General features: G+C 55.2%; 1 protein-coding gene across 8 annotated transcripts in view; it reads right to left on the reverse strand.

Moving 5' to 3' along the window:
• Positions 1-6,266: 6,266 nt before the first annotated feature.
• Positions 6,267-24,006, reverse strand: part of TBC1D24 (TBC1 domain family member 24) — a 31,761-nt gene continuing 14,021 nt past the window's right edge. The window contains exons 2-9 of one of the 8 annotated variants that reach the window (XR_009211748.1): positions 15,978-17,057; positions 15,368-15,385; positions 14,708-14,866; positions 13,684-13,747; positions 13,220-13,315; positions 12,660-12,882; positions 7,013-12,346; positions 6,267-6,414 (exon numbers count right to left, since the gene is read on the reverse strand). Coding sequence is in view for 6 of the 8 variants with exons in the window: in XM_032144747.2 (XP_032000638.1) it covers positions 12,192-12,346; positions 12,660-12,882; positions 13,220-13,315; positions 13,684-13,747; positions 14,708-14,866; positions 15,368-15,385; positions 15,978-16,942 (1,680 nt within the window). In the remaining 2 variants the exon portion in view is untranslated. Of the gene's footprint in view, positions 6,425-6,876; positions 12,347-12,659; positions 12,883-13,219; positions 13,316-13,683; positions 13,748-14,707; positions 14,867-15,367; positions 15,386-15,977; positions 17,058-24,006 lie in introns of those variants that run through there. The other 7 variants (XR_009211747.1, XM_058433831.1, XM_058433832.1 and 4 more) reach the window with 7 other exon arrangements.

The raw sequence follows: 24,006 nt of genomic DNA on the forward strand, positions 1-24,006 counted from the left end.
CGCGGGTGTTTCCGGGCGCCTCCGGCCTCTGGATCCCCGCAGCGTTGGACCGGTCTCGCGCCGGGGCGGGGCGGTGTGGTGTATGCTCATTAGCATACGGGGCGGGGCCTCGGGCGCCCCGCCTCCTCTGCGGCTGCGCGTCGTCTGCAGGTGTTCGGGTCCCAGCGACGCTTTTCTTTGTACCCCTGGCGTGAAGCCGCAGGCCGTGGTTTCGCGGCCTTGCCCCCAAGGCGGGGCCTGACTCCTCCGGGCGCTGGTCTTCCAGGATCTCCCTACCAATCCTGGGCGAGCTAAGGTTCCCAGCAGATGTGCGGGGCGCGGGCCTCCTCTGCCTCAGCGTCCAGAAAAGCCCCCAGCCCACAGCTGTGAAGTCCCAGCCCGTGGCTGCGGTCATCTCCCTCCACCCTGTCCCCAGTGTCCTCCAGACCCAGACCCACTGCCTCTGACCCAGCGGTTGGTGACTTCACCTCTCGCTTCGGAGAAAAAGGACCCCCCCTCCCCGCACCTGTCTCTGCCTTTGCATCAGGGACCCAAACACTAATGGGGTGTGTCTCTGCCCCTCAAGATGTAGGCATGACTGGTGGAAGCCCTGTCGGAACTGCGACCTCTCGAGGCCCCCCGGGCTCTGCACGTTCTGGCGTCCGGGTCCTCCCGCCTGTCCTTGCAGCCACCCACTCACGCAAAGCCTGCACCTTCAGGGCCATCTTTCTGGAGCAGTTGGAGCGGTTCCCGCAGCCGTGAAAGCAGCCCAGCCAGGGCTGGCGCTGCCCTACTGATCCTGTGTGGCAGTCCCTGGCACCCCCTCTGCCTGATCTCCACTCCCCCTTTTAAGGGCCCTGGGCAGCTGCCACCAGGCCTGGGTGTCCTTTGAGCTCTAAGGCCTCATCCTGGGTTAGAGCTCTCCCTGAGTAGCCTGGATGCTGGCTCATCACCTTCTCTATGTAGGCAGTGGGGTCATGGCCCCTGGCCTGGCCCTCCTGCTGGACTCAGCCCCAGCTTCCCCAACAGGAGCCTCCCTCAAGCCCCTTCCCCAGGCTAGCCTGGGCCTGCCACTGGAACTTGCAGCCCATGAAAGTCCCTAAGTCTGTCCTGGTTCAAAGGAGAGGAGGCAACAGATACGGCCAGAGGCCCTTTCTGCTCCTCCCTCTTTCTTGCCCGGCCCTTGTTTCTGAGAAGAGGAATCTTCACTCTGTCTCCTTCTCCTCACCTGCCCTTCCCTCCCCAGCTCCTTACCCTTGCCAAGGTCATCGGTGACCGCCATTTCTCTAAGCAGAAGGACATCTGTCAGGCTGTCCAAGTGGACCTCTGTGCTGCGTGGCCTGCCACCCTCTCCACGCACTCTCCTCTCTCCTGCGGACTTCCTAAACCTCAGACGCCCTCATTCTTCCTGGAGTCACGACGCCCTGTAGCCCCAATTTTGCTGCAGGTCCTGGCATTCCCAGGGCTGCCCCTGGCTCTGCCCTTCCCCTGCTTTTGATCCCGTCCTTGCCCTGACTTTGTCCCCCATCTTACACCGTCTTGTCCCTCACCTGCACCATTCCAGCCCCAACCGCCCTCTGAGTGAGAGCAACACCAGTGCCTGCCCCCATAACTCCAAGCCCTCCAGGAAAGCATAGGCCAGGAAGGCTGCTGCCTGGGGCCGAATTCAGACCAAGGAAAGGTGGCGCAGAACAGCCCACCATGGAGAAACAGTACAGTCCAAGCTCAGGGGTGGGCCGGGCGCGGTGCCTCCCACCTGTAATCCCAGCACTGTGGGAGGCCGAGGCGGGAGGATCGCTTGATCCCAGCAGTTTAAGACCAGCCTGGGCAACAAAGTGAGACCTCGTCTCAAACAAAACAGTGTAGGGTGGGCAAAGTGCACCTAACTTCACAGTGGCTGAAACACCAGGACTGGGGACATGGGGACGTGGAGAGACTTCCCTCTGCAGGAGCAGGGAGTGGGTCAGCTGTGCTCACTGGCCTCTTGCCCATTCATTTTCTGCCTAAGTTCTAGTGTGAGAGGTCACACTGGGTCTCCAGTGTGGCTCCTGACACCTCAAGCTGGCATGTCTGAAGCTGAGCTCGCCCCCACCCCTTCAACACCAGCTTCCACTGGGCTATTTCCATTCCCGCAGAAGGCATGCCCATCCCCCCTGCAGCCTGACGTCACGACACTGCTCCCTCCCCACTCTCTATTACTCAGGATCCCGAGATCCTGCCTCCCCAGCTTGTGTCCCTGTCCCTGCCCCTGCGGCTGCCTAGCCTAGGTCTTCTCATCACCTACCCCCAATGAACCCAGTCTTCACCTTAAAGCCACAGGATCTTTCCAAAGGGCACTTTCCATCCTGCAATCCTTCAGCCCCTCAGGGGCCCTCCCTGGTCCCCTCCCGCTTCTCACCACCAGCCCCGCAAGGTGTCTGCATCACCTGTGTCTGCACCAACTCTCTTCCTCACTCCCTACTTAAGAAATGCACCTCAGTTGGCCGGGTGCCTGTAATCCCAACATTTTGGGAGGCCGAGGCTAACACGGTGAAACCCTGTCTCTACTAAAAATACAAAAAATTAGCTGGGCGTGGTGGCACGCACCCGTAATCCCAGCTACTCCAGAGGCTGAGGCAGGAGAATCGCTTGAACCCGGGAGGCAGAGGTTGCACTGAGCCGAGATAGCCTCACTGCATTCCAGCCTGGGCGAGGGAGCAAGACTCTGTCTCAAAAAAAAAAAAAAAAAAGAAATAGGTCTCAGTATTTAGAACACCACCTCCTCCAGGAAGCCCTCCTTTCCTTCCTTCCCCTCCTTCTTCCTCCTCAGACACCTCCTTCAGGCCTCTCTGGATGCTCCCCTCACACTCTGTGATTTTTTTTTTTTTTTTTTGAGATTGCATCTCGCTGTGTCACCCAGGCTGGAGTGCAGTGGCACGATCTCGGCTCACTTCAACCTCCACCTCCTGGGTTCAAGCGATTCTCCTGCCTCAGCCTTTGGAGTAGCTGGGACTACAGGCACCCGCCACTGCGCCCGGCTAATTTTTTGTATTTTTAGTAGAGACGGGGTTTCACCATGTTAGCCAGGATAGTCTCGATCTCCTGACCTCGTGATCCACCCGCCTCGGCCTCCCAAAGTGCTGGGATTACAGGCGTGAGCCACCACGCCCAGCCTCTGTGATTTTTTTTTCCGCCCACTGCCTCCCCCACTGAGGGTCGCTGTGACTCTTTTTCTGTGTCCTTGACCTGGTAGGGTGCCAGACACACACAGGTGGTATTTCCTGAGCACCAGGGTGGGCCACGCCCTGTCTGGGCACCATCACCCCTCACTCTCACCGTGACCCTCATTTCCTGGTCAGGGAAACAAGCCTCAGAAGGTTAAGAGCCTTGCCAGGCATCCAGCTAGCAGCTGCCGAGGGAACCTGAAACTGGAGCTCCAGGGCCTGCCTCTGTCGTGGGCTCCACAGGTGACTGATGACCAGTGACAGGGCTAGGAAGGACCCAGATCTCCTTCCCCTTGGTCTCCCAGCACCGGGCAGGACCCCAGGGTGGAGTGGACTCTGGGGTGGGGATGGCCAGAGACACACATCTCTCTCCTCCTCTCACAGCTACTTCCCCCCTGGCGTGAAACCGCAGGTCACGAGCCCCTGGCCTGTCACTACTACAGCAGCGGGGATTTCCAGGAACTGGGGGAGGGGCTTTGAGAAAGTCAAGTCAGAGACCCCAACAGGAGCAGTAGAGAAATGTAGGGTGGGCTCCTGCAGGAGGGATCAGCAGCATTTTGCAGAGACCCTGGCAAGGGTAGGGGAGGATGGGGATAAAGAGACGAGGAATAAAGTCCCACGTGTGACTGGAGAGATGAACTTCTCTGGAAGAAGCCATCACAAAGGGCTGGGGGGTAGCCTCATCTGCAGACGACAGTGTCCCTGGAGACAGCCATCCTTCTGAGTTGCCCTGAGGACACACCCAGAGGGGCACAATGCTGGGAGATGGCACTGGGCGCTCTCGACCTGCTTCCAGGAGAGCCATGTGTGGCCCCAGCAGGGCCGGAGGAAATGGGCCAAGAACACAGGTGTACCATCAGGGGTATGACCAAAGGTGCTTTATTTTCTTATCATTAAAAGTTAAGGCTTAAACAATGATACAGTGAAATTTTATTTACTTATTTATTTATTTATTTATTTACTTATTTATTTATTTATTTTTGAGATGGAGTCTCACTCTGTCACCCAGGCTGGATTGCAGTGGCGCAATCTTGGCTCACCGCAAGCTCTGCGTCCCATGTTTAAATAAAAAAAACATGCCAGAGGTAAAGACAACATGGTGCACGTAGGACTCGGCACCGCACAAGCTGCTTTGTGCAAGGAGGCTCCCCAAAGGCGAGGGCGGCAGGGGAGGTGGAGCCCTGAGCTGCTCCCGCTGGACAGCAGGCACTGAGGCACCACGACCAGGTTTTCCGAATGGGTGTCAGATAAACGCTCAGCCCTAGGCAGCCTGGACTCCACGTCTGGTCTTGGGGTACACCCTGAAGGTCAACACGGCCTCCTCACACTCCACCCAGGGGGTCAGGGCTCACCGCCACAGCCCTTGCCCGCCTCAGACCCTGACCCATTCATTCAGTTCCCTGAGCACCTACTATTGTGCCAGGTGCTGAGTGAGGCCCCTGCCAGACAAAGAGAAGTTAGAGTCCCTACCCTTAAGACCTGGCAGCCTACCAGGGAGCAGCAGCGTCCCCATTGGTACAGCCAATGCTACACCAGAAACGTGGTTCCTAGAAGCAGGGGGGACAAGGGAAGGAGGTGCTGGGACTAGCTCAGTGGGTCCCAGAAGAGGTGATCTCTGAATTAGGACTTGAAAGATGAAGAGCGGGCATAGAGCAGGGGAGAAACATGATCCAGTTTGTATTTAAATAAGTCACAGACTGGTCGGGCGCAGTGGCTCACACCTGTAATCCCAGCACTTTGTGAGGCCAAAGTGGGTGGATCACCTATGGTCAGGAGTTGGAGACCAGCCTGGCCGACATGGTGAAATCCTGTCTCTACTAAAAATGCAAAAATTAGCCGGGCGTGGTGGCAGGTGCCTGTAATCCCAGCTACTAGGGAGGCTGAGGCAGGAGAATCGCTTCAACCCAGGAGGGGGAGGTTGCAGTGAGCCGAGATCATGCCACTGCACTCCAGCCTGGGTGACAGAGCGAGACTCCGACTCAAAACAAAACAAAACAAAACAACAACAACAACAAAAAACATGAAAACAAAACCCAAAGCCATAAGATAGAGAGGAATGGGGAGCAACTGCTTGCTGGGGACAGGTTTTCCTTTAGGAGTGGGGAAATGCCATGGAACTAGACGTGGTGGTTGCACAACATGCTCATTCATGCAACCACCACCTCTGTCTGGGGTCGTTCAAATGGTTGGCTAATATGTCAATTTCACTTCAATTTTTTTAAAAGGGCAATGAAACAGTTTCATGGCAGGCTAGAGGGAAGAATGTGCCCCGGACACCTGCCACAGACTAGGCCCAGAAAGCAGCCTGAGGGAAGGCTGGTGGTAGAGGCGGGAGGAAGGGAGGGGGTGGCACTGCCTGGTCAAACTCTGGGCAGACACCAGCCCCACACTGAGCTGGCCTGCAGAAGGAAGCAGCCCCGTGCCCCACCTCCCAGGCCAGAGCGCTCTGCACGCTCTGCTCAGGAACAGTCTTGCCCAACTCTGGCCTGAGTGTGTGTCCTAATGTCAACCACAAGACAGTTCAAGCACTTACAGTAAGTGCAAGAGTTACTGCAGGGAGTGTGGCGGGTGGGGGAAGGGGGTGTCCCGCCACCACAGGCCCCAGGAGCAAACCTAGAGAATCTCCGATCACCCTGGACGCACAGCAGCAGCGCAGACCAAACCACAGGGGCTTCAGTTCATTCTGCAGTGCTGGGCACTCCTGCCCCTTGAGGCTGACAGTCTTTAGGATGGGGGGTGGGGAGACCAGCCAACACCTGTCTCAGGTGCTGTGAAGCTAGAACGGGGACCCAGCCTCAGCGGGGAGCTCAGGGGAATCCTGGGAGGGATACTAGGGCCCAGGCATGAGGAGTGGCAAACAGCACGTGCAAAGGCCGGGAAACAGAGGCTTTCAGTTCAGAGGAACTGAAAGACGCCTGGTGCCAGAGAGCCTGTGGCTGTGTTGGAGGCCAAGCTTCCTGCCAGGCTAGCAGACCAGGAGGCCTCTCAGAACCGGGACAAGCGCTGCCCCAACAGTCCCCTGAAGGTACTGCAGGAAGGTGTTGTGAGGAGCAAAGAAAGAGGGCTTGGCAGGAAGGGGCCACCCCCGTGTCCAGTCTGGGGAAGAGGAACTCAAGAGGATAGAGTGGGCAGAGGCAGCTCACGTGACAGCAGGCAGAGGCTCCACAGCAGCTGCAGGGAGGGCCCCCAGCAGCCTCGGTCTCACTGGAGGAACTGGACAGGGAGGGGGCATCTGTGCAGGGCTCAAAAGAAAAAAGGCATTCTATTTTTCTTTGTAATATACCGATCGACAATTAAACACAAGGTACTAGAAAAGACATGTGGCCGGGTGCGGTGGCTCACCCCTATAATCCCAGCACTTTGGGAGGCCGAGGCGGGCGGATCACAAGGTCAGGAGATGGAGACCATCCTGACTAACACGGTGAAACCCCTTCTCTACTAAAAATACAAAAAAATCAGCCGGGTGTGGTAGCGGGCGCCTGTAGCCCCCAGCTACTCGGGAGGCTGAGGCAGGAGAATGGTGTGAACCCAGGAGGCGGGGCTTGCAGCGAGCCGAGATTGCACCACTGCACTCCAGCCTGGGCGATTGAGTGAGACTCCATCTCAAAGGTGCAATCTAAAAAAAAAAAAAAGAAAGAAAAAAAATATATATAGACGCAAACTTTCAAAGGAAATACCTATTTTGAAATTTTGAATCAGAAAGGTTGAGTTTGCTTTTTGATACTCGGTTTTACACATGACAGGGGTTCTTTACTATATTTTGTGGAGATGGAGTCTCCCTGTGCTGCCCAGGCTGGTCTCAAACTCCTGGACTCAAACAATCCACCCACCTCGGCCTCCTAAAGTCTTGGGATTACAGGTGTGAGCCACCACACCCGGCCTTGACAGGGATTCCTGATGAAACGTTTGACACTGATTCTTCATGATGCCTCCTCTAAGTCTCCCTAAAACTTTGCTGAGTGTAGTTGTCCACACAGCAGGCACTAGGAACAAAAGAAAACAAGACAGATCAGGGAAGGATGCCGTTCTCACCGGCCATGGCTGCAAATGCGGCAGACATGTATCTGTCGCCTCAGTGGAGAGACTCACTGGTGACCACAATGCGCAGATGCAGTCTTCTCAACCTAGCGCCTCCCTCTCTCCTCCGACACCCTGCAGAAGAGGCACCCAGGACTTCCCATCCCTCTAAGCCTTCTCATAGCAAGTTATTTCACAGTGACCTTCTTTTACCAGTTCTCAATTTTATTTAGGACTCAAATTAACACCAACCAAACATATCACTAACTCACTTATTTTCACATTTTCAAAGTTGGATTGTGCTGCAAATCCATACATTTGTGCTCACTACACATTTTTTTTATTACATTCATTGGGAGGCTCCAAAGCATCAGTCCAATAAACATTTTTCCAGCCCGATAACCATCCTTCATAAGAACTAAGAGGTAAAATTATTCACACAACTATTTTTTCCCTTCGATCCTTAGCTCAGAGGCATTTGACCAAATGCCAATGTTTTTGCCGGTTCGTGTTGCCTGTGCCTTATCACAGGTCACACGTATACAGGGCACGGTATCCACTGACTTTGCTTCCTTGGTCCCAAGCAAAGGTGTTGACAAATTCCACAGTGTGGTAAAATGAGTGAGTCTGCAATTGTGGGAGGCATTTTGTTTTTAGAAATGAGTCACATTACATTGTATCTAACTTCTCAAGCACAATCTGATACTAAGATGATGAAGATAGTTCTTAAAAACTCTTTATACCAGATTATTTTTAAAAATCCACATACTTTTCTACCTAACATAGATGTTGTAGGGTGAAGCGCCTATGAGGCTTGTTTGGCACTCCTGCTTCATTTGATAACTTCTCCATGCAAACAAGACATTTAGGCTGACAAAGAAAACCAGCGAGAATCCAGATGAGCTGGGCACAGTGGCTCACGCCTGCAATCCCAGAACTTAGAGAGGCAGAGGCGGGAGGATCGCTTGAGCCCGGGAGTTCAAGACTAGCCTGGGCAACATAGCAACACTATGTTCTCCACAAAAAGGGAGAAAAAAAAATCCATATGAACCCAAATTTGAGGCAGGTGCTATATTGCCTAATGAGTGGCCATTTGGGTTTTTTTGACCAGTGGTTTTGTGAGTTTGATGACATTCTGGACTTAGTAAAAATGTGAGAAGGTAAATAACTGTAAAAATTAAATCAATTCCTGGACAGTGGCAAAAACCAGGGCAATCTCGGCCGGGCGCGGTGGCTCAGGCCTGTAATCCCAGCACTTCGGGAGGCTGAGGCGGGCGGATCACGAGGTCAGGAGACCGAGACCATCCTGGCTAACAAGGTGAAACCCCATCTCTACTAAAAACATAAAAAAATTAGCCGGGTGTGGTGGCGGGCGCCTGTAGTCCCAGCTACTCAGGAGGCTGAGGCAGGAGAATGGCGTGAACCCGGGAGGCGGGGCTTGCAGTGAGCCGAGATCGCACCACTGCACTCCAGCCTGGGCAACAGAGCAAGACTCTGTCTCAAAAAAAAAAAAAACAAAAAACAAAAACGGGGTAATCTCAATAGGCCTGTGGTTTAGTTAACAGCGATGCAACAATGCTCATTTCTGTTTTGATATTGACATGGAGGAAGGTTAGGGGACATGGAAACCCTGTACCGTCTCTGCAACTCTTCTGCAAATCAAAAATTACTTCAAAATAAAAAGGTACACAACTAAATTATTAAATATAAACTACTCACGGAGACTGCAAAGGCTTTATGGGTTCAGAAAGTGGATAAGAGAAATATGAAGGCCTCTGAAATCTTCAAAATGTTTTAAAACAAATTCCACTGAAAAACTCAAAAAATGAAGTACACGGCTTACAAAAATAGAAAAATTAAAATACTTTAGTTCATTAAAACTCTGAAAAAATTCAAGTACAAATGACTTACTCTCATAAGTTCTTCTGTTTAAACTGATTTTCTGAAGCCCCAAAGGCATATAATCTGCTTTAATGAATTCAGTTAACGAACTATTTTAAATTAGGTTCAATTGTTGTTTTAAAAATAAATGTTAAACACTTATTCAGCACAAAGTGGTCTATTCAAAAAAATCCAAAAATAGGCTAGGCGTGGTGGCTCACACCTGTAATCCCAGCACTTTGGGAGGCCAAGGTAGGTGGATCACGAGGTCAGGAGTTCAAGACCAGCCTGACCAACGTGGTGAAACCCCGCCTCTACTAAAAATACAAAAAAATTTAGCTGAGTGTGGTGGCGTATGCCTGTAATTCCAGCTACTCAGGAGGCTGAGGCAGGAGAATCACTTGAACCCGGGAGGCGGAGGTTGCAGTGAGCCAAGATCACGCCGCTGCACTCCAGCCTGGGCGATTCTGTCCCCCCCAAAAAAAAAAAAATCAAAAAATAATCGTTTGAATATTTCTAAAAACAAATGATAATTTATTATGCAATTTCATCAAATGTATGCTTTTTTTTTTTTTTAAACAAAGAATGGCTACTTCATAGGCAGAGCAGCCACTTTGGGCTAATTTTTAACATCCAAAGCTAATAAATAATCAAGAAGAAATAGAGAACATTAACAAAATAAATTATGTTCTATTTGAGAATACCTAATATCAGATAATAACAAGTACAGTGATAAGAATAAAAAAGATAATAATCACACATACCTTCTAGGTTAGTAGAAAAGTTAGGAAAATATATTAAATTTAAAGAAACAATATTTTGCATGCACACAAAAAACAAAGAACTTCGCTCATGATGTGGAAATCATGACCCAGCAGCAATCTGTCTTCCTGGTCCAGATCACTGGAAGGCCGGGGTGCGGCCCCCTGGGGCAGCCACGCAGAACCTGCTCGACTTAACTGGCCAGAAAAATCACCACCCAGTTCAGGAAGTTTGCAGAGGGAAGCCCACAAATGGTCCACGGATATGCCTTCCCTGCTCCTGGAGGCTCCCTCTGGAAGAGGCTTGCAGCATTCCAGTCACAGAATGTGGGTGGGCACTACAGCGGCAGCCTTCCACACCTGCTGGGCTGTAGGCCCACGAAGCCTCCGGAGGCCCCTCTGGCTGAAGAGATCAGACTCGGCTTGGAGCCTTGGAGTTGATGCAGCAAGACCATGTTTAATGAACATCAAAGCTGGCGGTACAGACGAGGGCCTCAGGGGCTCAGGCGGGGGCCTGGAGGGCTGCGGTGGGCTGTGAGATGAGTGGCGACTTCCCTGCCATACCTCTCCCCTTCCCCGTGAGAGGGACTCACCCTGTCCCCTTGCGAGCCTCTCAACAGTCCTGTGAGGAGGACAGCAAAGCGTGGGGACTGGCCCCGTTTCACAGTTGGGGAAACTGAGTTGCAGACGGGTTTGTCAGCTTGCCCAAAGCAACACAGGGTTCCCGGCCCTTCCTCCTCACCACTGTGGGCCCAGGCAGAGGCTACGTGAGCAGATGGTCAGGGGAGGCTAAAGCCCCATGGGAGGAGCAGGCAATGGTGCAGGGATGGACAGTGGCACGGTGCAGGGGACTCCAAGTGGCACTGGCTGGAGGCCAGCAGGGACAGGGGTGGGGGCAGGACTGCTGGTACCTGCCTCTGTGACCCAGGCTTCCATGGTCCCAGAATAGCCACTTGGGCCTCTGTGTCTCCCTTCTCCCCTCCGTGGTCCCCAGACCCTCAAGACCAGTTGAAGGAGGTCATGGGGCATGGAGGGAGGTCACAATGCAGGGGGCTGCCCCCTATAGTGCCCAGAGGCAAGGCCTCCCTTGGCACCTACCTGCATCTGGCCAGCGCAGGGCTCAGGCAGGGCAGGGGCCCAGGGGCCCAAAGGCTGTAAGGTGAGAGGCTCACAGAAAACCCTGACACGTGGCCAGCCACAGCACCACAAGAGGGACAGAGGGAGGACATGCATCCATGCAAGGTGGCCAAGGAGGTGCTGTGTGGCCAGGGCCAGGGGAGGGCACAGGGCCTGGTGCAGAGAAGCAGCTGGGGCTGCACTGAGATGAGCACGCCACAAAGAGGGGCTTGGGCGTGACCCCGGGCCCCAGGTCATTGCAATGACAAAGAAGTGAAATGGGCAGCTGCAGAGGCTACAGGAGCTCAAGGAGGCCTGGGCTGGAAGGGAAGGGGGCTGAGAAGCCCCCTGGGTCCAGGCTTCTCTGGGCAGACCCCTGGAAATGGAGCTTGCTGGTCTGAGTCGGTCCCTGAGGGCCTCTCCCGGGGCCACCTCTTCAGATGGGAACACGCAGGGAGGCCCGGCAAAAGCTTCAGGCTCTGCAGAAACACAAGGACATGTGACATCCCCCTCCAGCTCCCACCCTCTCTGGGGGTGGAGCCCAGCACAAATCCCACCCTCCTCCTCCCACCCAGCAGCTCCCAAACGCAGCCCAGGGGAGCCTCAGAGGGGGCCAAGCAGGGTTACTGTGAGAGGTGGCCCAGGAGGCCTGGGGAGGGAACTGGGGCAAAGGCCCGGGACAGGGGGTGGGGTCCGCCAGGGGGCAGGCCCAAGGGTGCCAGTCTGTTCTCAGGATCTACGCTGGCATTCAGTCGCCAGCCAGCCAGGCTGCAGGGCCCTGCTGGAGAGGGCGCGATGCTATGCGGCACCAGCAGGGGGCACCACAAACCCACCCTTAGCTGCACATTCCCACTGCCATTCCACTCCCACCCCAGGGGCTCAGGCTGCATAGAGAGGCTCAGGGGCAGCAAGACCCAGACACTCCCAAGGCCTTGGGCTAAGGAAGCCTCCACGGAGAAGGGGGGTACTTCCTTTGCCAGCTCTGGGTGGGGCTGGGGGCACAGCAGCCCCTCCAGCTCTGACCCAGATGCAGGTGGACTGGGGAAGCCCAGCCCAAACCCCAGGTAGAGGCAGCAGCAGGTCCAGGCAACGCCATGGGGTGCTGCTGTCCCCCAACCCTGCCTACCACATGGGGGTCTCATCTGCTCTCTGCTGCCCGAGGCGGCAGCCCAGCCTTGGCCCACCACCCCACCGCGGCTCAGTCACCGTGGCACAGTCACCATGGCACAGGCCGTCACTGGGTGTCAGGGTCCTGGAAGCCCCAGGCCTCCACGGCAGCAATGAGGAAGTTCTCGGAGCAGAGGGGCTGGTTGTTGAAGGTGTCGCAGTGGCTTGTGCGGCCCCGGTTCAGGTCCCCATCGATGTAGAGCGCCTGGCCGCCTCCTCCCCCTGCAGGATGCTCAGGTCAGCGGCAGCCTGACTGCCCTATCGGCACTGCCCCAGGCACCTCACCTGCTGTCCCCGCTGTCCTGCCCTACACGGGCCTCTCTGAAACCACACAGACCCTTGACCCTCCATAGCCCCCAGGACCGGATGTCCAGGCTGGTCCCTCCCTTCCAGCCCCCTCCCACCCATCATGCCTGGTCCACCCTGACACCCAGGGCCTCTTCTCTGCCACCCCGGTCAGGGAGGGCTGGGTGCAGCAGCTTCAGCTGCCTGGACCCCACACCCTCATCCCAGGGCCCCGTCTGCTGGCGCTCACCGACGATGAGGCAGTCACTGCCCCCCGCCATGAACATGGACTCGGTCTTGGAGGGCAGGTTGAAGTGGCGAGCGGCCAGGAAGGGCGAGAGGCGGTCAGCAGGGTCTGAGGAGGCGGAGTGGCTGAGTGGGGCGGTGGGCTCGGCAGCCATCAAGGGTGGGGGCTTGGTCAGCTCGGGGTGCTTGATCACCACCCACTCGTAGCGCTGCACCTCAGGCTGCAGCTGGGGTAGAAGGGGAGTGTGAGGAGCCGGCACGGGCGCTCGCAGGCCCCTCTGCGCCAGAGCCACAGCCCGTTTCATCCCGCGAATCTGCACCCAGAGCCCAAGGTGGCTGCAGCCCGAGCCAGGGGCTGGAGAGGCGGTGGCTCGAGCAGATGAGGCCCCCTGCCCTGGAGCAGCGCGCGGCTGAATGATCAAACCCGGAAGCACACAGGGCGATGATGCTGCTGGGTGACTGCCATGGTGACATCCAACAGTGTCCCCAGGGCAGGCAGGTGCTCTTGGAGGGATGCAGCTACAGGGTCCGCATGGGGGTTGGGGGGCACTTGGCCCCACTCACCCTAAACACAAAGCATTCTCCGGTCCCAAAGAAGCCCAGTTTGCCTCCAAACTTATTTCTTTCGCTCCAGTCTGTGGACAGGTAAGCGCCACACACCTGGGGAAAGGTCTGGGTGAGGCTGTGCCCACAGGCCCCCAGGAGCATCCCCGTGCTCCAGACTACTGACGAGCCTGTCTCAGGTCACAGGTGGGGGTGCAGGCATCGCCGTCTCCCACCCCCACCCCAGGGCAGGGATGGTGTGGGAAAGGCAGTGTTGCAGGTGTGTGTACCCTGCCCCTGGCTTGGGGCTGGCATGAGGGTGGGCGGGGGCTGTGTTGGGGATAGTCTCATTTCCCCTTGTGGCCCTGAGTGTGGGATGAGCCCCACGTGCTGGCCATACCCACGCTCTGACTCTGGCTCCAGCCCAGAAGGCCTAGGCCCCGCAACCCATCAGAGCCAGCTCTGGCTCCAGGGCCCCTGCTCACCTCCTTCTGCGTGGTCTTGATGAGCAAGAGGGTAGGCTCATGTCCTTCACACTGGAAGTAGAACCTGGCATAGAGACATGCATGCCAGCTGTCACCCTGCACACCCTTCCAGCCGCCTCCTGCAGCCTCCGCTGGCCCCGGCTGTCTTGGGGCGAAGACCTGGGAACTGTGCCTCCTTCTCTCTGGGTCCCGACAACACCCTCACCCAGGTGTTCTTCTCACCTGGCCCTTCTCTGCCATCCCCAGGACAGCCTTCCCTGGTGTGACTCAGGGGAGAGGCCTTGCAGCGGAAGGCCCCAGTGCAGAGCCAAGCGCCAGGGGCTGGGGAAGCAGGAACCAGAGGAACAGGTCCCTGCGGTGGGGAGGTTTGGGCCATCCTCGCAGTCCAGGCACGTGGGAGCCAAAGAGGCCCAGGTCTGCCAACGTGGCACCCGGAGCTTGGCTGATGTCCTTGGCAGGGCCAGGAGAAGTGGCTCCAGCTGTGCCAAAATGCTTGCGTTGTTATGAACCTGTGAACCGTGCTGGGTGGGGGCTGGACCAGCTCTGCCTGCCTCACCTCCAGGTCACCCCAGGCCCAACCCAGAGCTCCCACAGCCACATGCTGTCCAAGGCTGGAGGGAGGCTACCTGGCTGCATCTGGCAGCACCACCCTGGAGGGCAGCATGGCCCGGGCCCCTGACAGAGCACCATGTGGATGACAGGGTGGGGAGGGAGCACAGCCAGGACCTGCCGCCCACATGGTCCCCCAACCAAGACAATGCTGTGAGCTCCGAGGTGGGGATCCTACCTCCCAGGCGTCTTCATGACGCCTGCACAGCCCCAAGCTGTGGCACGCCTGCCATGACCCCCAAAGTCTGGGTGGCCTGGGGAGGACAGAAGCCCAGAAAGGGACCCTGATTCTTAGGCCCCACAGGAAGAAGCAGGGCCTCACCAGGTGCCGAGGTTTGAGGCCATTTCCAGCCTCTGTGGTCAGGACACGTGCCTGGGCGGCTCTGCCACCCGCTCTGGCCCCTTGGGGTGTTACCTGGCCAGGCTGTACCCATGCTGCAGGGAGGAGAACAGCAGAAGGGGCTGGCACAGGGCAAATCGCTCAGGGACCCAGGACCAGATGTCTCTCATCTCCCTCACGCTGACGATCTCCGAGCGGAAGTTCTCTGCATGGACCGCCAAGTGTACAAACTGCCTGAGGGAAGCGAGCAGGGGTCAGAGCCTGAAGGCATGTCTGGGCCCAGGCCATGCCCCCCGAGGTATGCCCCAGAGCCTCTTTGGAACTAAGCCCAGAAGGAACTTCTCACCGGCTTGCCCCGGCCCCAGTTTAGGGCCGGGTTCTAGGTGCCCAACGGGGAGAAAGTTCCCACCTCCCACCCATCACAGAAGGGAAAGTGCCAAGTTTGGATGGGGACAATGCACCTTTTCTCTAAGAAATCAGGACAGAGAGCAACTGCTCTGGCAAGACAAGGCTTTAGGGGGAGCCAAGCACCAGCAGATAGCATGACAGAGGCAGACAGGCAGGGAGGCAGGCAGACAGACAGACAGAAGGCGCCTGAGCATCAGTCCGGCTCAGAGGCAGCGCTGCTGAAGCTGACCCACGAGAGCAGCCCTGGGACCCAGAGCAAGCAGCTGGCCTAGAGTCAGCCTGGTGGAAAGACAGAGGCCAGGTGTGCAGATACAGTTTCAGACCTACCTTTTAGAAAGTGACACACTGAAAAACAGGAGAAAGCAACGGACATGGAGAAGAAAAATAAAACAGACAAAGAGAGGTTAGTGTGAGTACCGATCCCCCGACAGGCCTTTGCTGGCCCAGAAGAAAGAGGGCTGCACGCCAACAGGCCACAGCGTGGCACCATCACAGTGCCGGCTGCCAAATCCACATAGGACACCATGAACTCCTGACCCTGCTCCCCTGGGGCTGTGCTCCAGGCGGGGAGGCCACGCCCAGCAGCCACAGCAGAGACCAGCCACGGAGCCCAGAGCTGGAGGGGTGGAGCAGAGGCTGCCCTGAAATGACCCTGGGAGTGGGCCTGGCCTCCCGCAATGCCTTCTGACCCCATGGCCAGCATCAGCTTTCATCTCAGCCGTGGGCTTGGTCCCAGAGGATAGGACCCGATGTCCCTCGTCTGTGGCTGTAACTGGGAAGGCCATTCCTGTTTCAGTGTCTTTCCAGCCATGCACAGATGGCTGGGTGCACCACGGGCAGAGGCCGCCTGGAGGCCGGCAGGATGAGCTCATGCCAGACATATCCTGCCCCAGCCCCCCACCCCGGGTGTGCCCCTCACAGGCTGTCGGGGACCTACCTCTTCTGCTTCACGGTGATGCCCTTCTGCTTCAGGGCTTTCTCATTGGCCATCTGCAGGAGCTGGATCTCCTTGCGGGAGAAGAGGCGGATGGCGAACGCTTTCTCCAGCAGCTTCTCGGGGGACACTGTCTTGGCGATGTCTTTGACGAACGTGCGGATGTCCTGCTTCACGCTGTCCGACTCCAGCGGCTGCCCGGCCCGCACTTTGTGGAAGAACTTGAGGATGGCCAGCGCCACGCGGTACAGCACCTTGTAGCCCTCCACCAGGAAGACGTCAAAGACCCGGGCGAAGTAGCAGAGGGGCAGCTCCCCAAACAGCCAGCGCTGCCAGTCCGCATAGACCTGCAGGACATCCTCCGACACGGCCACCATCAGCTTGTGGGCCGCCTGGCAGTACTTGTTCACCAGGTCCCCAAACGTCATGCAGGACGACTCAAAGGCCAGGAAGCTCTGGTCGATCAGCCTCCTGCCGGGGTCATTGCAGGCCAGGATGCGGCAGGCCTTCTCGAAGCACTCAGCCTCGTCGATGCTGTAGTGCAGCAGCAGGGCCACCACGGCCGGCAGGGCGGGGCAGAAGGAGATGTCGGGGAACTGGTTGGCGATACACAGGAGGATCTTGCGCACGGCCCTCTCACCGCGCGCATTCAGGCAGTAGCTGGGCACCTGCGTGTTGTCCACGAACTCAGGCAGCGGCAGGCAGCTGCTGCTGTGCTTGCCCACTATCTTGCCCACGATGTCGCTGTACACGCTGGCGTCGGGCGTGACCGTGCGGCAGGGAATGTCCCGGATCAGGCGCTGGTACACCTTTCCCCGCAGGGCGTGGCTTTGGGCCCAGTAGCCCTGGCGCGCCAGCTGCTTCAGTTCCTGCAGTTCAGTGCAGCTCAGCTCCTTGGGCCCCAGGTCCTGGATGGCAGCGTCCATCTTGTCTTTGTCCACGAAGCAGTTGTATCCTGGAGAGTCCATAGCGCCGCTGTGCTTGGGAGGAGGCCCTGGGCTGCCGGAAGGGGAGGACAGAGTGGCTAAATCCTCCAGCCCCCTTTCTGAGGGTTTTCTGCAAACCTCTCTGCCATCTCACACTCTGCAGGATTAAAAAAACACTTTTATCATCTGTTTCAAGGTTCACATTTTAAAAGGACGCATTTCTTCGAATGTGGTGTAGTTTTCTTTTGAGACAGGGTCTCGCTCTGTTGCCCAGGTTGGAGGGCGGTGCAGTGGCGTGACCCTGCTCTCTGCAGCCTGGAATGGCTTGAACCATCTTCTTGCCTCAGCCTCCTGAGTAGCTGCGACGACAGTTGTCCACCACCATGCCCAGCTAATTTTTTTTTTTTTTTTTGAGATGGAGTCTCACCCTGTCACCCAGGCTGGAGTAGTGTCACGATCTCCACTCACTGCAACCTCCGCACCCCTGGTTCAAGTGATTCTCCTGACTCAGCCTCCTGAGTAGCTGGGACTACAGGCATGCACCACCACGCCTGGCTAATTTTTTGTATTTTTAGTAGAGACAGGGTTTCACCATGTTGGCCAGGCTGGTCTCAAGCTCCTGATCTTGTGAGGTGCCTACCTTGGCCTCCCAAAGTGTGGGATTACAGAACCACCGCCCCGGCCTTATTTTTTATTTTTTTGTAGAGACGGGATCTCGCTATGCTCTCCAGGCTGGTCTTGAACTCCTGGGCTCAAGCTATCCTCCTGCCTTGGCCTCCCAAAATGTTGGGATTACAGGTATGAGCCACCGTGCCCCGCCTTGTTTTGTTTTGTTTGAGACAAGGTCTTGCGCTGACATCCAGGCTAGAGTGCAATGGCACCATCTCAGCGCACTGCAACTTCTTGCTCCTGGGCTCAGATGATCCTCCCACCTCAGCTATAGCTGGGACTACAGTTAGGTGCCACCACGCCCAGCTAATTTTTTCTCTTTTTAGTAGAGATGAGATTTTGCCATGTTACCCAGACTGGTCTTGAACTCCTGATCTCAAGCAATCCACCCACCACAGCCTCCCAAAGTGCTGGGATTACAAGCGTGAGCCAGTGCTCCTGGCCTGTTTTGTTTATTATTATTATTATTAATTTTGTGTGTGTGTGTGTGTGACGGGGTCTTATTCTGTCGCCCAGGTTGGCCTTGAACTGCAGGCCTCAAGTGATCTTCCCACCATGCTGGAATTACAAGTGAGAGTCACGTTGCCCAGCCACATTATTTGTCTTAATCTTTGTGTAAATATCAGAAGGGCTTCCACTTCAGTGACTTTTGAGAAGCCATTACAAACTTTGGAGTATACCTTCTTTTCACAGAACTTACGAAGTTACTGGAATAGGTCACACAGATTCTCAGTAATGAGAGGCTAGAGATAGAGTTCCCAGAGGGGCTTCAAGAGCTTGGCCTTTGGCTGGGCACAGTGGCTCATATCTATAGTCTCAGCTACTCAGGAGGCCAAGGTAAGAGGACTAGTTGAGGCCAGGAGTTCAAGACCAGCCTGGGCAACATGGTGAGACCCCATCTCTACCAAAAAAAGAGGCTGACTTCCACTCGAGCATGGTCCACCCCAGGGTCCCAAACACACCCTACACCCTGGGGGCCTTCTGAAAAGGAGCCCCCAGTTGAGAAGATCACTTTGAGCAAGTAGATGCTTCGTTCTAGTTCTTTTTTTTTTTTTTTTTTTGAGACAGAGTCTTGCACTGTCGCCCGTGCTGGAGTGCAGTGGCGTAATCTCAGCTCACTGCAACTTCCGCCTCCCGGGCTCAAGTGATTCTCTTCCCTCAGCCTCCTGAGTAGCGGGGATTACAGGCGCCCACCACCACACCCAGCTAGTTTTTGTATTATTAGTAGAGATGGGGTTTCACCATGTTGGCCAGGCTGGTCTCGAACTCTTGATCTCGTGATCCACCCACCTCGGCCTCCCAAAGTGTTGGGATTACAGGCGTGAGCCACCTTGCCCGGCCCGTTCCCAGTTCTCTTTAACCAGCTGTGCATGGTAAAAAGGCGCAGCCTATGCTGTCCCACCCTGTCGGAATTCTGAAACCAGCTCTTAACTTTCTAAAACCACCAGCTTGAAAGCTATGCTTCAGGCAGGTGCTCCAGGGAGGAATCTCTGGTGAGGAGCAGGTGTGTTTCCAGAGGGAGACCTGGGACCTAAATGGAAGGTGCTGCAGCTTTAAAACTGCACATTTCTGGATCCGAATGGGCCAGAAGTCAAGTGGGGGTGGTTGGTGTTTCTCCAAGAACAGTAACCCTTGGGCTCAGGCAAACATAAAAGGAGTGGGTAAGATGTGCCCTGGTGGGATTCTGGACAACAGGTGGCTGCCCTGGCCCAAGGATACCGTCCTGAGCACAAAAGTGCAAGGTTTGCTTACGCACATCAGACTAACCTTTCTACCTGGGATGGTACAAGTTCCCAGAGTGCCACAGGGGTCTGCTTCACCAAGTTTTGGTTAAGTGACAAGACTACTCTGGTTTCTCTTGCAGCTAGAACATTCACCTACCTATTATAAGGCAAATACTACTTTAAAACCGTTCGCGCAAAGTAAAAATCATAGTGTAAAACATATGTCTGCGAGACACTGTCTTGGGAGAGCACCCTGACACTGTGTTTTTGTGTGTGGGGTAAAATACACACAGCATAAAATTTACCATTTTAGGCCGGGCGCGGTGGCTCACGCCTGTAATCCCAGCACTTTGGGAGGCCGAGGCGGGTGGATCATGAGGTCAAGAGATCGAGACCAACCTGGCTAACATGGTGAAACCCTGTCTCTACGAAAAATACAAAAACATTAGCCGGGTGGTGGTGGTGGGCGCCTGTAGTACCAGCTACTCGGGAGGCTGAGGCAGGAGAATGGCGTGAGCCTGGGAGGCGGAGCTTGCAGTGAGCCGAGATTGCGCCACTGCACTCCAGCCCAGGGGACAGAGAAAGACTCCATTTCAAAACAAACAAACAAACAAACAAAAAATTTACCATTTTAGCCATTTTTTATTTATTTATTTTTCTGAGACAGAGTGCCGCACTGTCGTCCAGGCTGGAGTGCAGTGGCGTAATCTCAGCTCACTGCAACCTCCGTCTCCCCGGGTTCACGTGATTCCCCTGCCTCAGCCTCCCAAGTAGCTGGGATTGCAGGCATGTGCCACCACACCCAGTTAATTTTGTATTTTTAATAGAGACAGGGTTTCTCCATGTTGGTCAGGCTGGTCTCGAACTCCCGACCTCAGGTGATCCGCCCGCCTCAGCCTCCCAAAGTGCTGAGATTAGAAGCGTGAGCCACCGAAGTTGATTTTAATATATCCCACTGGAAAAACCTTGCCCCTGCACAGGGCTGGAGGACTGCAGGGAGGGGGGTGGTGACCCGGACCCCTGTCTCCCTCTGTCTCCCCCTGATTGGCAAGCTGCTGACAGGTCCACTCACATGCGCACGGCCACGCCCAGGTCACACTCCACAATCTTCCATGTGTCGGTCGGTTATCCACAGCTTACATCCCTCCTTCCCTGCTCTGGGCCCACTAGCCTCTGGAGGAACTCCAGGCCCATCCTCTTTGGGTGAAAGAACTGGCTCCTTCCTAAGGCAATAAACATGTTTGTAAACAGAACAGGAGCTGGGCAGAGCAGCACCAGCCTCCACTCAGCTGGCCCCAGATTCAGGTTGAATATTAAACTGGAAACAATAAAAGTTGTGAGGGCACCTTGCAAAGTTCCCTTAGGAAGATGCAGATCCCAAGTTGTGTTTGCTGCCGCGAATGGTCCAGCGATGTGCTGGACTCAGAGGGACACCCGAGCCAAGGACGTGTGCAAAACACCCCGAGGGAGACCTTAGATTCTTTCTTGTTTCTCAAACCCTCACTCAAAAAGAGCACGACATTTCTGGGGCTGTGCACACAAGGCAACAACCCATTTAAGGCATCTATAAAAACCAGGTCCAGGCCAGCACAGGGGCTCACATCTGTAATCCCAGCACTTTGGGAGGCTCAGGCAGGAGGATCACTTCAGCCCAGGAGTTCAAGACCAGCCTGGGCAACATAATGAGACCTCATCTCTATCAAAAATAAAAAAAAATAGCCAGGCATGGTGGCATGCACCTATAATCCCAGCTATTTGGGAGGCTGAACGGAGAGGATCTTTTGAGGCCAAGCCCAGGAGTTCAAGACTAGCCCACGCAACATGGCAAAACCCCATCTCTACAAAAAAATACAAAAATTAGCCAGGCGGGCCGGGCACAGTGGCTCACGCCTGTAATCCCAGCACTTTGGGAGGCCGAGGCAGGTGGATCACAAGGTTAGGAGTTTGAGACCAGCTTGGCCAGCAGGTAAAACCCCGTCTCTACTAAAAATACAAAAAATTAGCTGGGTATGGTGGCGCATGCCTGCAGTCCCAGCTACTTGGGAGGCTGAGGCAGAAGAATTGCTTCAACCCGGCAGGCAGAGGTTGCAGTGAGCCAAGATGGCGCCACTGCACTCTAGACTGGACGGCAGAGTGAGACTCCATCTCAAAAAAAAAAAAAAAATTAGCCAGGTGTGGTGGTGCATACCTGTAGTCCCAGCTACTCAGGAGGCTAAGATGGGAGGATCACCAGAGCCCAGGAGGTCAAGGCTGCAGTGAGACCTGACTGCACCACTGAACTCCATCCAGCCTGGGTGACAGAGCAAGACTCTGTCTGAAAAAAAATAAAATAAAAACAAAAATAAAAAATAAATACATAAATAAAAACGAGGTCCAGATTGGTTTCCTTAGGTTAAAAAAAGTCTTTTATTACGCCGGTGATATTTGAATGCAAAAATCACAAAAAGTCAAATAGTACCAAAATTAGGGAGTACAAATGTAGAGTTCTGTTTAAATTACCTCTCTAATCCTACTCCCCTTCTACATACAGATAATCGCTATTCATGTTTTGCTATATATCCTGCCAAACCTTCTTGCATTCACAACTGAGTGAGGTTTTCTTTAAACTGGTAACTGACATGAGGAGGTAAGGGGAGGTGGAAACTGATCAGAAACATAAATCATCCCAAGCTGGCGCACTTATGGGCTTGAGTGCCCACACTCTGGAGGTGAGTTTTCACGGCCGAGTGGCTTTCCCTGTTGTCTATCTGCTGGCTGGCTGCTGTTGTACATCATAAGCCGCACCTGCTCCTACGCAGCAAACAAGGCCTCGTCTGTTCCCCGCAGTCCCCCAACCCCTGACAAAGGTGCGGAGCCGGAGGCGGCGGCTGGGGAGGGAGTCAGAGGGGAGGCAGGGGCTACTGTGGAAACGGTCCAGCTTTGCAGTCAGACAGGCCTGGCCGCAAAGTCCGGCTCTGCCACTTGTTTGCTTGAAATGCAGACAAGCCGTGCATGTTCCCTAAACTGCAGTTGCCATGTTTGTAGAGCGGAGCTGATAATAACACCCAACTCCTCACGGGCAACAGTTCCCAAGCAACCCCTGTGGGTTGAGCCTCACTCTGGACTGACAGGGTGGGGTGTAGGTGACATTAGGGTGACACCCCATGAACAGTCTATCCTACTCTCTCTCTCTGGGTTCAGGCAGCCCAGGGCAGACAGTGCCAGCAGGGCCCTGTGAGGGTGCCTCCTGTAGGGGAAGCCATCTTCCTGTGGCCTCTGGGGAGCGAGCGAATCGCTTCTCGCCACGAATACTGCACTGCCTTCACCTAAGGTGTGCTTCCCCACCAGTTTCGAGTTCCCTGCAGAGGCATGGAGTGAGGTGGCACTGGTTTTCCGAGGTGGCACCTGTCAGCCCAGCTGCCAGCAGCTCCCTGAGTATGGAGCAGAGAAGCACTCCTCCCGTCTTTGGTCCTCAGCCTTGGGCCCAGTGTGCGATTCCAGGAAAATAGTAAAAATTCCACCTGACACCCATGAGACTCACAAGAATTACAGACACAGACAGTTTCAGATGGCGGGGGTCCACATGGTGCATCTGGAGGGTGACAGCTACTTTACTAAGGGTCCTCAGGGCACACCTCTCCCAGGAGATGACATTGAGCCAGAGGAGTGAGAAGGAAGCAGCTGGGATTGCTGAGGACGAAGCACTCCAGACACCAGCAGAGCAGGTGCAAAGGCCGAGGGAGGAACAGGCCGGCTGAGCTCCAGGGCGCAGAGGGCAGCATGGACACACCCATGGGCCCGTGGATTGTATTCTAAGCACAGTGGGAAACTGGCAAGGGATGGGCTTCAGTCCCTGTTGTGTTGCGAGATTTACTGAGCCTGTTGATAGAAAGCACTCAGTCCAGCCCAGCCGGCCAGGACCACTCAGCTGCCTGAGGATGCTCTCATCCTTACAGGGTCCCAGGCCAGGTGCTAGAAAGGTGTTCTAGAATGCCTGGGACGTCAGGGTCCCAGCGGGTCAACACACAGCCGGTCCTGCAGAGGGAGGTGCAACTGCATGGGCCAGGGGCAGCTCTCTCACAGGCCACCGTCCCCTCCTAATGCCTCTCTCCACAGCCAAGCTGCCCTCTATACCCAGTGCGGCTTCTTTCTCACCCAGGAAGCCTCTCCAGGGACCTATACGGCCTTTCCTCATAAACGCCGTGCCTGTTTGAGAGCTCAGGTTACCTGCAGATCAGAAGCAAATGTATTCATTTGTTCGTTCGTTCATTTATTTATTTATTATTATTATTATTTTTTGAGACAGAGTCTCGCTCTGTCGCCCAGGCTGGAGTGCAGTGGCGCAATCTCTGCTCACTGCAAACTCCGCCTCCCAGGTTCAAGAGATTCTCCTGCCTCAGCCTCCCGAGTATCTGGGATTACAGGCGCCCACCACCACGCCCGGCTAATTTTTTGTATTTTTAGTAGAGATGGGGTTTCACCATGTTGGCCAGGCTGATCTCGAACTCCCAACCTCATGATCTGCCCACCTCGGCCTCCCAAAGTGCTGGGATTACAGGCGTGAGCCACTGGGCCATGTCTCATTCATTCATTTTGAGACAGGGTCTCGCGCTCTGTTCCCGCTCCAAAGCAAATATTTCTTCCTTGTTGAGAAGGATCTCACTTCTCCTTGTGAATCGGGGCACGAACTCAATGCAACCCCCTAGGTTCAAGTATTTCTGCCTCACCTCCAAT

Source organism: Hylobates moloch, unplaced genomic scaffold (genome assembly GCF_009828535.3).
Source record: "Hylobates moloch isolate HMO894 unplaced genomic scaffold, HMol_V3 SCAFFOLD_23, whole genome shotgun sequence".
Taxonomy (NCBI): domain Eukaryota; kingdom Metazoa; phylum Chordata; class Mammalia; order Primates; family Hylobatidae; genus Hylobates; species Hylobates moloch.